Source organism: Pogonomyrmex barbatus, unplaced genomic scaffold (genome assembly GCF_055798465.1).
Source record: "Pogonomyrmex barbatus isolate J1 unplaced genomic scaffold, ASM5579846v1 scaffold7, whole genome shotgun sequence".
Lineage (NCBI taxonomy): Eukaryota > Metazoa > Arthropoda > Insecta > Hymenoptera > Formicidae > Pogonomyrmex > Pogonomyrmex barbatus.
The window spans coordinates 9,678,699-9,691,687 of record NW_028297171.1 but is presented as its reverse complement, the minus strand read 5'-3'; the positions used below and the strand labels follow the sequence as shown (position 1 = coordinate 9,691,687).

At 43.5% G+C, this 12,989-nt stretch overlaps 4 protein-coding genes across 4 annotated transcripts; 1 reads left to right on the top strand and 3 right to left on the bottom strand.

Annotated features, from left to right (window-relative positions):
* Positions 1-1,553: 1,553 nt before the first annotated feature.
* On the top strand, positions 1,554-7,236 carry LOC105432763 (uncharacterized). Its single transcript, XM_089083214.1, has 5 exons — positions 1,554-2,253; positions 2,436-2,575; positions 2,911-3,060; positions 3,150-3,305; positions 3,418-7,236. Exons 2-5 carry the CDS (start codon positions 2,437-2,439, stop codon positions 3,450-3,452), a joined length of 480 nt encoding a protein of 159 aa, XP_088939340.1. The 5' UTR covers positions 1,554-2,253; position 2,436; the 3' UTR covers positions 3,453-7,236.
* Positions 7,237-7,319: 83 nt separating this feature from the next.
* wrm2 (wurmchen 2 transmembrane micropeptide) lies at positions 7,320-8,009 on the bottom strand. The gene has a single exon (XM_089083216.1). The coding sequence runs from the start codon at positions 8,007-8,009 to the stop codon at positions 7,830-7,832; it is 180 nt and encodes a 59-aa protein (XP_088939342.1). The 3' UTR covers positions 7,320-7,829.
* A 377-nt stretch (positions 8,010-8,386) lies between these two features.
* On the bottom strand, positions 8,387-9,350 carry wrm1 (wurmchen 1 transmembrane protein). Its single transcript, XM_011647685.3, has 3 exons — positions 9,206-9,350; positions 8,710-8,928; positions 8,387-8,580 (listed from the first exon to the last, which is right to left on the bottom strand). Exons 2-3 carry the CDS (start codon positions 8,897-8,899, stop codon positions 8,387-8,389), a joined length of 384 nt encoding a protein of 127 aa, XP_011645987.1. The 5' UTR covers positions 8,900-8,928; positions 9,206-9,350.
* A 204-nt stretch (positions 9,351-9,554) lies between these two features.
* On the bottom strand, positions 9,555-12,906 carry LOC105432741 (tRNA:m(4)X modification enzyme TRM13 homolog). Its single transcript, XM_011647684.3, has 5 exons — positions 12,178-12,906; positions 10,958-11,154; positions 10,689-10,874; positions 10,317-10,556; positions 9,555-10,240 (listed from the first exon to the last, which is right to left on the bottom strand). The coding sequence occupies exons 1-5, from the start codon at positions 12,336-12,338 to the stop codon at positions 9,855-9,857; spliced, it is 1,170 nt and encodes a 389-aa protein (XP_011645986.3). The 5' UTR covers positions 12,339-12,906; the 3' UTR covers positions 9,555-9,854.
* Between the last annotated feature and the right edge of the window lie 83 nt (positions 12,907-12,989).

Sequence of the window (12,989 nt, the reverse complement as noted above, 5' to 3'; positions counted from 1 at the left end):
CACACGCGCGCAGAAAGGAAAGACGAGAGAGAGCTCGCGTACTCGTAACTCGCGGGTTGGACACAGTCGGAGAGATTCGTGCCGCGGGCGTATATCTGGACATCGGGCAACGTCCCCTTGCTCTCGAACGAAGTGTTGACCGCGTGTCCCCGCCGGTCTATATTCGACGGCATATTATCTGCTTTGCTCGCCGATATCTCTCTCTTTCTCGTCGTTTCGCACCTCTTTTTTTCACCTTCCTTTCTCTCTCTCTCTCTCTCTCTCTCTCTCTCTCTCTCTCTCTCTCTCTCTCTCTCTTGTCCATCCGCATCACGACGTTGTCGGACCGACAATAGGTTTGACGACGAACTTGAACAAGGCAACGTCCGCTCGTCGTCTCACTCCGGACGTTTCTGATGCGACGATAATTTTGTCAATTCCGTCAATTCGTGCGCGCCGCCGCGAACAATTTTCCCTGCGAATTGTTTGAATATAAGCGGAGATTCGCAAGGGGAGGAGAACCGGTCGGCCGATCGGTCGATCGGCCGGTCGGTCGGTCGGTCGGTCGGTCGGTCGGTGGTCCAGCAAGATTGCTGACGAGTGCTGATTGTCTCAATGTCGGCTAATGGCGAGAAATGACTGTAAGGATGCGTGCACGTAGCGAGATGTACGGTACCAAGCGAAATGCGTCGTGTCTAAATTTTCTAGATTCTCGCATACTCGTTCTTTTAATAGATTACACATTCTCTGATTTCTCCTGGAGATTCTCTACTCTCATGACGTTCTATCTGCGAATTTATAATATTTTGCTGTCTTTCTTATTCTAAAATCTTTGAGCTGTATCTGACATGCTGTTTCAGCTTCTCTCTCTCTCTCTCTCTCTCTCTCTCTCTCTCTCTCTCTCTCTCCCTCTCTTTGATCTTGAAATCCTTGGAATCGAATTGGAGCCCTGGGATCTTGGGAGCTTTTGAAGTCCATAGTCTCCGGAGCTCGCGTGAGCCGTGTCTTTGAATCTTGAATACATTCCTCAGATTTAGAGCGGAACGGCTGAGATTATGCCGCTGCTTATTCATGAACCTCCGACGTTACACAGAGAATAAATCCATCACCGGTCGTCCCATGCTGAAAGTGTTGGTTAGCAAATTCTCTCCGCGCGGAGATATTCGTTTCAGCTATCGCCGGGTGATTAATTAGTTCCCCGCGGCCTTGGCGACCGTCGTCCCGATCCGTTGGATGGAACCGCGTCGCTTCCAATCGCGTGCGAAACGATGGCATCGATCTAAGGAGAGACCTTGAGCCGATCATTTATGCGTGCATATCGTCGCGCACCCTCCAATAAATCAATCTTCGACTTCCGCACGCCGGACTGCACAGGGCCGGTGTGTGCGGACGGCCGCTTTTTCGTCCGATTTGCATGGACGTCGAAATGGATATTGATCGCTTTGGATTTGTTTTAACAGCCAGATGAGACTGGTGGACCGTTGTTTTTTATATTTGGTGAGAGAGAGAAAGAGAGAGAGAGAGAGAGAGAGAGAGAGAGAGAGAGAGACTGCGACACCCGAGACGTCCGATGACGCATAGATTTTTGTCAAACTGCGACGTTTGAGAGTTCGTTATCGTTATCGAAAATCGGTGGGTAGCTTCCGTGGCCATCGCGGAAGCGCCAACGAGATTGTCGAAACGAGAACGACCGCTCGGTCGACGATACTGAGAATTTAAACGTGAATTACATTCGCTGGTGGCGTAAGATTTTATTTTTAGCGCTCCCGTCCCGCGGCGTGTCACGGCCGGAGTTAATTATCCTCTGCGGTTCTCGTTAAGAGCCACTTGTCACCATCGCGGGAGATCGAGATAATAATCGCGACGGACGGTGAACGAGAACAGGGCGCATCGCCCCCGAAAAGTTTAATAACCGCGTTAACGTACGCCAACTGGGATTCCGCGAACTCGGCGTCGACGTCGCGACGCGCCTCCTCCTTTGTGCCCGCTCGTGACGTGGCTCGCGATGAGTTATCGGCGATGACGGAACGCCGCTTTAATAGTGATGGACGGACCGGCTTTAATTAACGGTCGGCGTGAAATCCACCATAAAGAAATCCTTCGCTTCGCCGACTGCCTCGTGAGAACGAAGCCCGAATGCATGTGTAAAAAAAGGGAATCAAAGCGCAATCGATGCGAGAGGCTTAGCCGTCTCTCGGCTCGGTAGCTCGCCGCCGTTGATTCGCCGTTTGATAACCGATCCGTTGGTCCAGCTCGAGAAGATACTGAACAGTCGTTAGTATCGTGGCGTCGATTATCGAATTCGCCATCATCTTTATAAAGAAATATTATATCCGTCCTGGAAGAACAATTCATTCCTAGTGTTGTCTCTAGTCTACTTTGTGTGATATAATTAAAAACGACTGAGCAATTAAGAGTACTTAACGTATCGTTCTCTTTTCCCTCTTTCCCGACAGAATGAAGCTGTGCTGGAGTTTGGCTCTCGTGGCCGTCGCCCTGTTGATGATTCTTACGTCCGCGCGAGCGGAAGCTGATCTGTGGGAGGAGGATGACAAGGAGGTGCTTGTGCGGACAGTGCGCGGTACTAAGGAGCGAAGTAAGTGCCTCTTTCTGTAATTAATCCGTTATCCCGTTCCACAATCGCGCGATGTTATATTTTATCGAGCGGTCGCGAATATAGACCGTCTATATATGTACCACGCGTATATAAACGGCGTAATTAGAAGTCGTTCCCCATCGACCTTAAAAGTCCCTCTCTCCCTCCCTCTCCCCTCCTTCTCCTCCTCCTCCTCCTCTCACTCTTTCTTTCTCTCTCTTTTTCCCCCCTTCTCTCTCTCTCTCTCTCTCTCTCTCTCTCTCTCTCTTTCTCTACTCGCTTGATCGACGTTACGTCCAATTGTTTCTATTGACGTTTCACGTCTGCTGACGCAGCATCCGGCAGCTCCTCGTCGTGCAGATACGTAAAGGGTCAATGGTCGGAATGCGATGCGAATACCAACACGCGGTCGCGCACTCTGAACCTCAAGAAGGGCGACAAATCCTGCGAACAGACCAAGACTATACAGAAGAAGTGCAAGAAAGGTGAGTTTTTACGATTAATACCTCGCATCCTGCGCGGGAGGCGCGTTCGGGGATGTATGTGTACGTTTCTAATGGATCATCGCTTGTAGCATGTCGATATGAGAAGGGCACGTGGAGCGGATGCGCGAATCAAATGATGACGAGAATCGATAATCTGAAAGCGAACAGCGATACATCCTGCGAGAAGACGCGACGGCTCACCAAGAGGTGTAAACCGGAGACCAACACCAAGAAATCTGCCAAAGGTAATCCCTCTCGTTCGGTCAATCGGCGTCAATGTCCGTTAGGGCCGCGGGACGGCTCACGGAAGGCGAGGGAAATTTTAAGCGTGATCCCTCGTTTCTTTTTTGATTCCAGGTGAAAGGTCGAACAAGAAATCGAACAAGCAGTAATTATCCGCCGATATCTTCAATCGTTTCTTCTAATCGGGCAACGAAAGCGCACTCTCTCATCTCCACGATTCCCCCTACCTTCTTTCGATCCCTTATCCAATCGCCAATTGATTGCGAGGCAGGATTGCGTAAATTCGGATCGCGATCGCCGATCGAAGCGTTTCTCACACATACCGCCTAGGAGTCATTTGCATTTCGGACGCAGCGACACGTGCCACGTGACTGCAACCCGTTTTTCAAGGTGCGCGCGCTGCCGTCGGTTAATTACTGTTAATAATTCTTCTGGGATAGTGCACAACACGTTTCGGTGATCACATCTGTTCTCGGCAGTAACTCGGTTATTAACCCTTCCGAGATTTCCTTGTATCACCTCGCCGCGATACTTCATATCAGATACGCGTAAATATTATATAGCTTAAACGTTTCGACGATTTTTAGATCCCCGAGCAAACCCGAGATCAATTATATCTAATAACAGATCCGGGCTCGTATGGAAAATATCGTATTCGTTTTAAGCGTACGGCTGTCGGAGAGACTCTTCTATCTAACCCATTGACATAATTTGCAACGAGTTCTCCCGAGTGGAGAAGTTATTGATCGCATAAAGGTATTCTAAAAATGGACGTTGGCGAGATCTTGGAGGGTTAAGCCGCGCAATCAACCGGAGAATCGATTGGGAACCGATACGTAACATGTTCGAGATGACGAAAGCTAAACACGGCCAATCGTCAGTAGTGATGCAGCTTATGCAATTGAATCTTGACGAATTCGTGACATCCGAGCATCTCTCTCTTGACGCGGAACTTTTTCCATGACTTTCGTATTATCGGATACATCTGAAGATCTGCAAGGATTCAGGAGTTAGTTTTTTCCAGCGTGTTCTTGCAAAATCTGCACCACTGGTCGTTCGATTAACGAGCGTAGCACACATCGTAGAGCTCCCTGACTAGAAGCAGCCGCCATTTCGGAGGTTCGCAGAGGAGATAAGATCATCCGCCAAAGCTGTTCTCTCGTCTTCCCGCAGCGATATTACATTATTATTAATATTATTAATATTATTATTGTTTATCACAACAAGTAGCAGCGATTCCCCTTTGGCTTAGCTGCTGATCCACTTAAGATCATGTACAATATTTGTCATACTAAACAGCTTTCATTCGATTTGTCACATAAATATACAATGTTCGGTGTTCAAAGTAACTGTGTCCTGTGTCATGTAACATGCGCGAGATATTCCGACAATTATTACGCCGTCGCGAAGGTTCGTCTGTTTAAACGAAGATGTATACTCGAGGGTGCCGTACCGATGGCATTTTCAAATCATGGCGAATCAAAAAGTGTGAAATCAAAATGAATCAAAATGATCAAAAAAAAAAAGGAACGCATCAAAAATGACATTTGTCGAGGGAATTAATTAAAAATGTGGAAGTATACTATATATAAATATATCTATATATTTAGTACACAGAATGTTCGCGCGAGCCTAATGAATTTTTCCGGAATCCTCCGCGCCTCTCTCGGCAGGACGTTGTCACTTCCGATGTTAATATTCGCAGTTAACGTTATAATAATAATGTATCAAGTGATAACTGGCAAATATGGAAACTCGCCAATGAGCATGAAAATCAAACTGAAATAACTCGTCGTCTCATCAAGCATGCACGCTCGCGCGTGCAAAAGAGAGAGAGAGAGAGAGAGAGAAAGAGAGAGAGATAAATCTGGATATCTTTTCGACGCCACGGAAATCAAATCCCTCGTCCCTGCATACAAGCACATTGTAAACTCGTTTCTAAGTCTAGGTGTATACCGGAGGGCTCGTCGGTGAGAGGAAATTAAGCTGTTTTGCGCGTTTGGTACTGCACGCGAGTGCGACCCGCGACGAGCGGATGAGAGACTCGTGAGAGTGCGTAGGGATAGACACGAGGTCCGGGAAGAGAGTATTTTTCATATAATAATAATATTTCGAGGGTATTTCTTCCTCAAATCTCCATCGAGATCTTCGATATACCACGGAAGCTCGGTTCTCCAGCTCCATCGCACGAGAACATCGCGTCGATGACTCGAGCTCTTCCACGCGTCGGATCCCGGAAGAGGACCTCCAGAGGAGTTTATCGAAGACCCTGTGGGACGCCGTACGCGCGGAATCGCGCGCGCGTCATCACCAAGCGCCTAGTTCTAGCTCCCGTATTACAGCATATCATCATTATCGCATGAAGCGAATATTATCGATAAATTAGGATAGCATTTATCTCCGTCTTATGAGCTCTTCGCTAATTATTGTCTCTATTGATCCTCCAACCGGTGACTTCACCTCCGCCGGACGTTCGTCGTTCCCTCCCCCTCGAGTTGCCAAGATCGAAGCTGCGTTCCGGGCGACGGGCAAGGCTGCAATTTAACGAGCGGCGTCGTACCACGTACCGGGAACAGTTCGCAACCTTGGTCCTACAAGCCACGTAAGTCGACTCGTTACGCGCCGTTGGAAGCATTAAATGTGTCTCTCCCCTGAACCTTACATCTATTTTACAATGCGTGCTAATTACGTAGACGAATGACGCACGAACGACGTGAGATTTCGCACGAATCTTCTCGGAAAGGGAAACCACCCGTGTCCGAAGTCATTCCAGAAATCGCTACACTTTTTATGAAATACTTGAATTTACATGCCACTTTCGTAATAAGAATCTCGCGCTCTTTACGATCGTACAGATACAACGATTGTGCAGTCCTGAAACACTCAAATACGCGACGCAGTTATCTCGGCGGTGTAGAACATGTGTAACAGGTACGACAACGTAGAACCAATGTAACGAATTTCGTGCTTGACTTCTCTGTGTGGAGCTCGCAGGAGGCTCCTCATGTTTTAATCGCATTGTAACATAGCATGATAGAAAGATACGTCGGTAAACCTAGAGACTAATTTTTCAGATCCTTCGATAAAACTACGCAGGACGTTTCGAGGAGGATGCGCACGTCGATAGGAAAAATTCGCATTCTTTCTCTAAAGGAGGAATTTCGCATCGGATTTCTAATTCAAGTTTTAACAAATTACGAATTAAGTCCTGCATATCGATGACTAAATCTTGAAAGCAGAAGGATTAAGATACTCTAATCGTTTAACGTTCTGCCTGAAGAAATCCCTCTCGAAATTTCTTTCGAGACAATCTTTTTTCTATCTGCGTGCTCTGCGTCCTTCGGAACAAAAAAACCCATAGATATTCTAGATATTGTAAGAGAATCGTTCAAAACTTTATTCGTTAGAATTAAAATAATTAGAGGCATACGAATCGCCGTTCTATTACGGACCGTTGAGTTTCATAATCGTCGATCTTGTTGATGGTTTAATCTCGTTAGTACATCTATAGAAATTGCAATAGGTTGCTTTGATCAATTTTTCATTGGTACAACAGATCGCTAAAAAATTTTCTACGCGTTTCGTTAAGATTAAACAAATTCGACTGTACATTTTTCAAAGATATCTAATTTGTTGTACGGATTGACAATTGTTTCGTAACGGTTTAGATAAATGATTGTTAAAACTACTTGTATAAATCGCTGATTGCGCGGTTGCTTCATTATTAACATTGTTTCATCATTCAGATCGCATAGTTTAGAATAGCTCCTGAATTTTGGATGTATCGTAGCTCGATGAAATCGGTAATTTTCTTTACAAACTATTATAAAAATTGTATAATGCATCTACTTACTTATTAAAGTAATTGTGTAACCATTACACATGTAACAAAAATCCAATGTTGTCAATAAAACTAAAATATTATATATACAAGAGCAATGTAGTTTCAAATTGCACGTTGATCGGGAGTCATATAATTAATTTCGTAAAGTGATGAAGATTTGAAGGTAAAAAGATTTTTATGACATGTGTTTTATTTGTCAAATGTATTGATACAAAAATTACAAAAGTGTTCGGTTATCACCATTATTACAATATACTTCGAAAATTGTTTCAAATAATTAATAAAGAATAAACCAAATACTTTAAATAATATCAAAAGAGATGGACGGATATAAGATTGAATTTCTTTCAATGACGCTATCGATTCAATTTTATTAAAATTCCTTGGAAATTGCATTAATTCAAGGAAAAATAATGATAAGCATACGTTTATATCAATAAAAAAATATATTAGTATAATATATATAGTAAATGGACGGAATGTCAAATCATTTAACTTACACGATATATTATTGTCTGTATATACGCGTCCCAAAAAAGTAAGTATAAATAGTTTAAAAGTTATTTACGTTCAGCTTATATCAATGGAAACATTAATCGGCAGTTTTACTTGCATCTTTCTTTTTCAGAAAAATGTATAATATTTTTTTCGTATAACATTTTTGGGACAATACTACCTGTTCTCATGCCATGGAAACTGACAGTTTCCTGGAATATGCTTTACTCTCCCATTCCTGATCAGATGGTAGTGGCTCGTGTCGTAATTTGCAGAGACGTGCACCGTATCTTAGCATCACGATTATGATGCAAACTACGAAAAGAGTCAGGCAGGCCGTGGCAGGCCAGAAAACGTGCAAACCCATAGTAAAGGATTATCTACACTAGCCGAAATTATTGACTGTTTCCAACTAGCCGAGTACAACTATTGAAACAACTGACTCTGTCAGTATGGTGTCTCGTTCCTTTGATGTAAAAACTATTACGTAAAAAAAAAAAAAATGAGTTATTCTTAATATACAACCAGAGCAATGTGCTTACGATGACAATTGGCAGTAAGTTCAGCGAATGATAGCCAAGTTAGAGGCTTCACAATGCAATTAGCTGCACAGTGCAAAGGGCTAATTAGACTCTATTGGGCTCAATTAAGCTTTTGACTTTGAATGTATCCTTAAGTGTGGGTGACCTTACTACTAATGCTTTCCAACACTGTTTGGTGTTACTTGGTATGCTGCTGACTACTTTAGATTTCACTCTCACGCTTCTGCATCTCCATGTACTCCGGCGGCTGAGGCGTGGTACTCTGTGAGTCGTGATACTGGACAATTTCGTGCCTCACTTGCGGGTACTTGATACGACCAGACTCTAACTCGCTAAGGTCAAGCGGCGGTGTTTTGTGCGGCAATACAGTCCATAGAGGCTGGATCCACCTATTGCCTAAATCCCAATAGGACAATATGCTATTAAAAAATAAGAAAAACTATCAGTATTAATTGCGTGCAGACACGCAAGAAAATACAGTAACTTAAATACGAAGAACGAATGTGATGAGTTTTTGGGACTCACCAGTGTGGCGATTCTGCCAGTATTCTCTGTGTCGCGAGCACCAGCAGAATACAATGTTCAGGATGAACAGAAATCCACCCAGGACGGCGCAGAGGGCGACCGCGACATAGAACGGTGTGAAGTCGCCGTACTCGTGCTCCTTGAAGTACGGGTTCTTTAGGTACTCGTCGCGCTCGTCTAGAATGGACATGTCAACGTTAACGGCCACGCGTTTACTCTCTGTAAAAGAAAAACGGGAACGAGGGAAGTTCCATCAGTGCAGTAAGAGGGTCGCGTGCTAGTCAGGCGTGGCGCGTCGTGGCGCGGCGTGGCGCCATACAGAATGTGTACACACAACTCTTCATCATACCGATCGATGACCCACTACTAATCGATATTACGGCACGCGTAGACGCATGCACGCGGAGTAGAAGTAAATAACGATGTAGGTCACGAAAAGCAGGCAGGTTACGCACGTATGTATGAACCCGATGGAAATCAGGAACGTATTTTATACCTCAATGGCGTTTCTTTTTTCTTCTTTTCTCGTGCCAGTCGATGCCAGTCTCGATGATGCAGCGGCACTTCCTCCGGAAGTTGAGTAATGAGAAAAGGAGTAATCGTCTCGTGCCAGGTCTGCGTCGAACGTGCGTTGGAATGTTTGAACGACGTTAGATCACTCGTATTGGGCGGGGCATGCCGTACGGTAGGGAGAGTTTTCTGTGACTTGCGTACTACTTCAGGCCGCGTTTTTCGTAGTAGTTGACTAAACCGGTAAGTTCGAAGTCGATTATACCAACTGAGGTTGCAGATTGAATTGGCAGAGTAGTGACAAACATTATTGATGATGGATTCCCAACCATAAATTTACATAAAATTGTATTTATTGGCAAGCCACAAAAATAAGAATGACTGAGATAACACGCAGATCGACAGATAAATGATGTCGGTTTCCTAGATCGTTGTGTCGAACGGACATGTTTCATCCTGAATAATTTTTATATCGCATTATCACGCTTTTGCTTTTCAATTTTGTTCATTGAATTTTTGATCTCATATTGCTATTGCTTTCTATCGTCTAATGGCCTATTTTGATTTCATCACGATCGGTATAGAAAAAAAAAAAAAAAAAACAAGAATAAGACAGATGAATGCAATAGTCCCAGTCACGACGAACATTCTCGTGTAGCTACGATGCACATGTTTTCCAACGAGACATCGGTGGAAGTGTAGTAAAGCAGCTCGGCCTGAAATCCAGCGTTCTTTAAGAATACCAGGCGACCCCAATTTAGTAGGATTTTAGCCTTGCGCCCGGTAACTTCGCGTTCATCTAATTCCGATCGGTCGTTCTTCAAACGGCAAGTCGCCCAACTGACTATGCTGCATAACACAGGAAACTCGTCCGCAGTGAAATCGCACCCTTGCAGATACTCTCGGCCCACGTACGACGAGTACTCGCATTTGTGATGGCAGCAAAACGCGAGAACCAGACCACGAACGTCGACCTTGGGCTCGTTCTTTATTGAATTCACCAAACATCGTATCGACAAATCTGAAAGGTGCACCATCATTGTAATACAAAAATAAAACTGAGACTTTGCGTCTACAACAATGGGAAACAGGTATACCTGTAGCTGTACCACAGAGATGCTTCGCTATACCAACTTTGTACTTGACCGGCTGGATCTCCGCGACCTGATTTAGCTGCAAATCGGCAATGTCGGCGTGTATTCTTTTTATTACGAGATGACTCTCTTCCCTCTTAAGCTTATTGTCGTTCTTGTGTCGGTGACTAGAACGATCGATTAACAAGATGCAAGAATTTGACTTGTTCTTTACAATTTGTCCCAACCAATATGTTAGCTGAGCTGTTTAAAGCACAACTTTATTTAATATTTGCAGAGTGATTCGCAACAGTACATCGTACAAAAAAAAAAAAAAAACAAAAAAAGCAAAATTTTTTTCATCAAAATCAAAAGTCTACGAAAGTAAGACGTTACCTTTTCCCGCTCCGAATTCGATAAAGCAAGTGTCATCACACACGAGACCAGCTCGCTCTAGATGTCCCAGCAGAGACGCATTTTGAAGCAAGTGCTTTTTGACGTTACTGCCGCAGGTTTTATCGTTCAATTTATCCTTGAGCACATCGTGCTGCAGAATGACTCGGGGAAACTCCGATAGCTTTTCTGAATATATATCAATTCAAAAAACATGAAAGAAAATTATTTCTTAATTACATTTTGGGATTATAGGCAACTTTAATCCGTACCGTAGGCAGCATGAATCTTCCTTATCACCGTTTCTACGACAGACTCGTCGAGTTGTGATAGCGGCACGCGTAGCGGCATTGCGATAGTCTCATCGTCCAAATTTGCTCCCTCAATCACAAAAGCGGGTCGCGTGTCCAACTTGCGCTTGGCGTTACACACACTTAGGTGTCTCGTCAACTTCGAGCGATAGCATGTGCTAGAAAGAGAGGAAACGCCAACCAAATTGATACGCGTAAAGATCGACTGATCGCGTCGCGAACTCAAAGAGATAGCATAACCCTGGGCAAATTCGAGATTTCAAAGGAGGAAATAATTGAAGAGCATCGATATTATCCATTATCCGAAAATATATAAATTTGTGATTGTTTACATAAAATATTTGAATAATGCGTTATTAAATTCATGATTTATTATATAAATGCTTGGTGAATATGTAGTATAATGCTCTCTCTCGTCCGATTTTTCTATAATTTTGTACATTTGTGCAGTTTTATGTATAGAATATATTCTGAGAAGGAAAATCTCATCGCTCAACTTTCATTTTTTTTTCGTTTAATTTTAAAAGTTTTTCTTGGCATTTGAACTTTAATTAACTCAAAAAGAATGAGAAAGATATAAATTTTGAATTACAAGCTATTTTCTGCTATAATTTAAATTATGCGAAAATAATTTGTTTTTAATTAATTAAAGCTGAGAATATGCAGTCATAAATTATCATTTTCTAAGTTACCAACGTCAAAAAACTTTGAAAATGAAAAACATAAAGAGGAAACGATTTTCCTTCTCAGAATATATTCTACGTATGAAAATATACAAATTTATGAAATTACAGAAAAATCTGGAGGAGAGAGAGCGCTATATCGTATATTCACCATTTATTATTATTATATAAAATGCTTCATAGATAAGTATGACGCTATATTATCACAAAACGACAATTTTCTTTCCTACAATTATCATTTCTATGATAGTCCAAACACGGAGAAAGATGCCGACTATAAATATATATATAGTTTTAAATAGAATTAAATATTACCGATATTTAAATGTATGTATGTAAATGTCTAAGGAACATTAAAGATGATGATACATCATAAAATTAATATTACGAGCTTGTTCTATTAGTTTTAACAGCTACGTGAACTTCTCTATAAGATTGTCAGTGTATAATAGTATTTTGTCGGTGACCGCGAGTTAATCACTTCTAAGGAATACTTGCTGCGTGGGATCCAACGGACATGGCACCCTCTCGTCGGGGCAGCCGGCGACGTCCCGCTGATGTTCGCCGCAATATCGACGGCCCTCCCGCACCGTCATGCGGCAGAACCGCTTCTTGCGCACGACGTAATGCATGCAGTGTTTGCCGTCGTCCGTCTCCATTTACCGTGATAAAAAAATATACTCGAAAAGGATCGTCGCAGGTTAGGATTATCAGTCCCGATGCCCGGAGCGACGAATTAATAGATTTCCGAACTTTGTCGCTAGATGGCGCCACCGTTTACTTTTCCTCGACAATAAATCGGAATTACTTTCGTCGGCGTTATCAACGAGGGCGCCGCAGGCGCGATACGAGCTTCGTATGGATCTCGAAATCGCGGATTCCGATCGCGCGAGCGCAAAAGGAATAAGATGAAAAACTGCAACGAGTTTCGTATGCGTATTTGAAACTGCCGCAACAGCGAGATATTCCAGTGGCTTTTGTCCAGATGCTTTTTGTCCTTGGAACGGAACCTAATGCTCATTACTGAGCATCCTCCCAAGCGTGTCTCAAGACAAATTTAGACCGCGTCAAAAGTCTTGGGTTTTTTTCTCTTCTCGGGATGGTGGATTTTCTTTACGGATCTCATCTATTGAATCCTTCGAACAATATTTCCGGATTGCCCCGCTATATTTATCGTTCGCCGCCAAGGGACTCGCGCGCGTGCGGGTAATTCACTAATGTAGAGCTTACCCAGCCCGTCTCAAAGTTCACCTTTTACCTCCCCTCATCTTTCTCCCTCCCGTTCGTCCGATCCCTCACTTGTTTCCTCC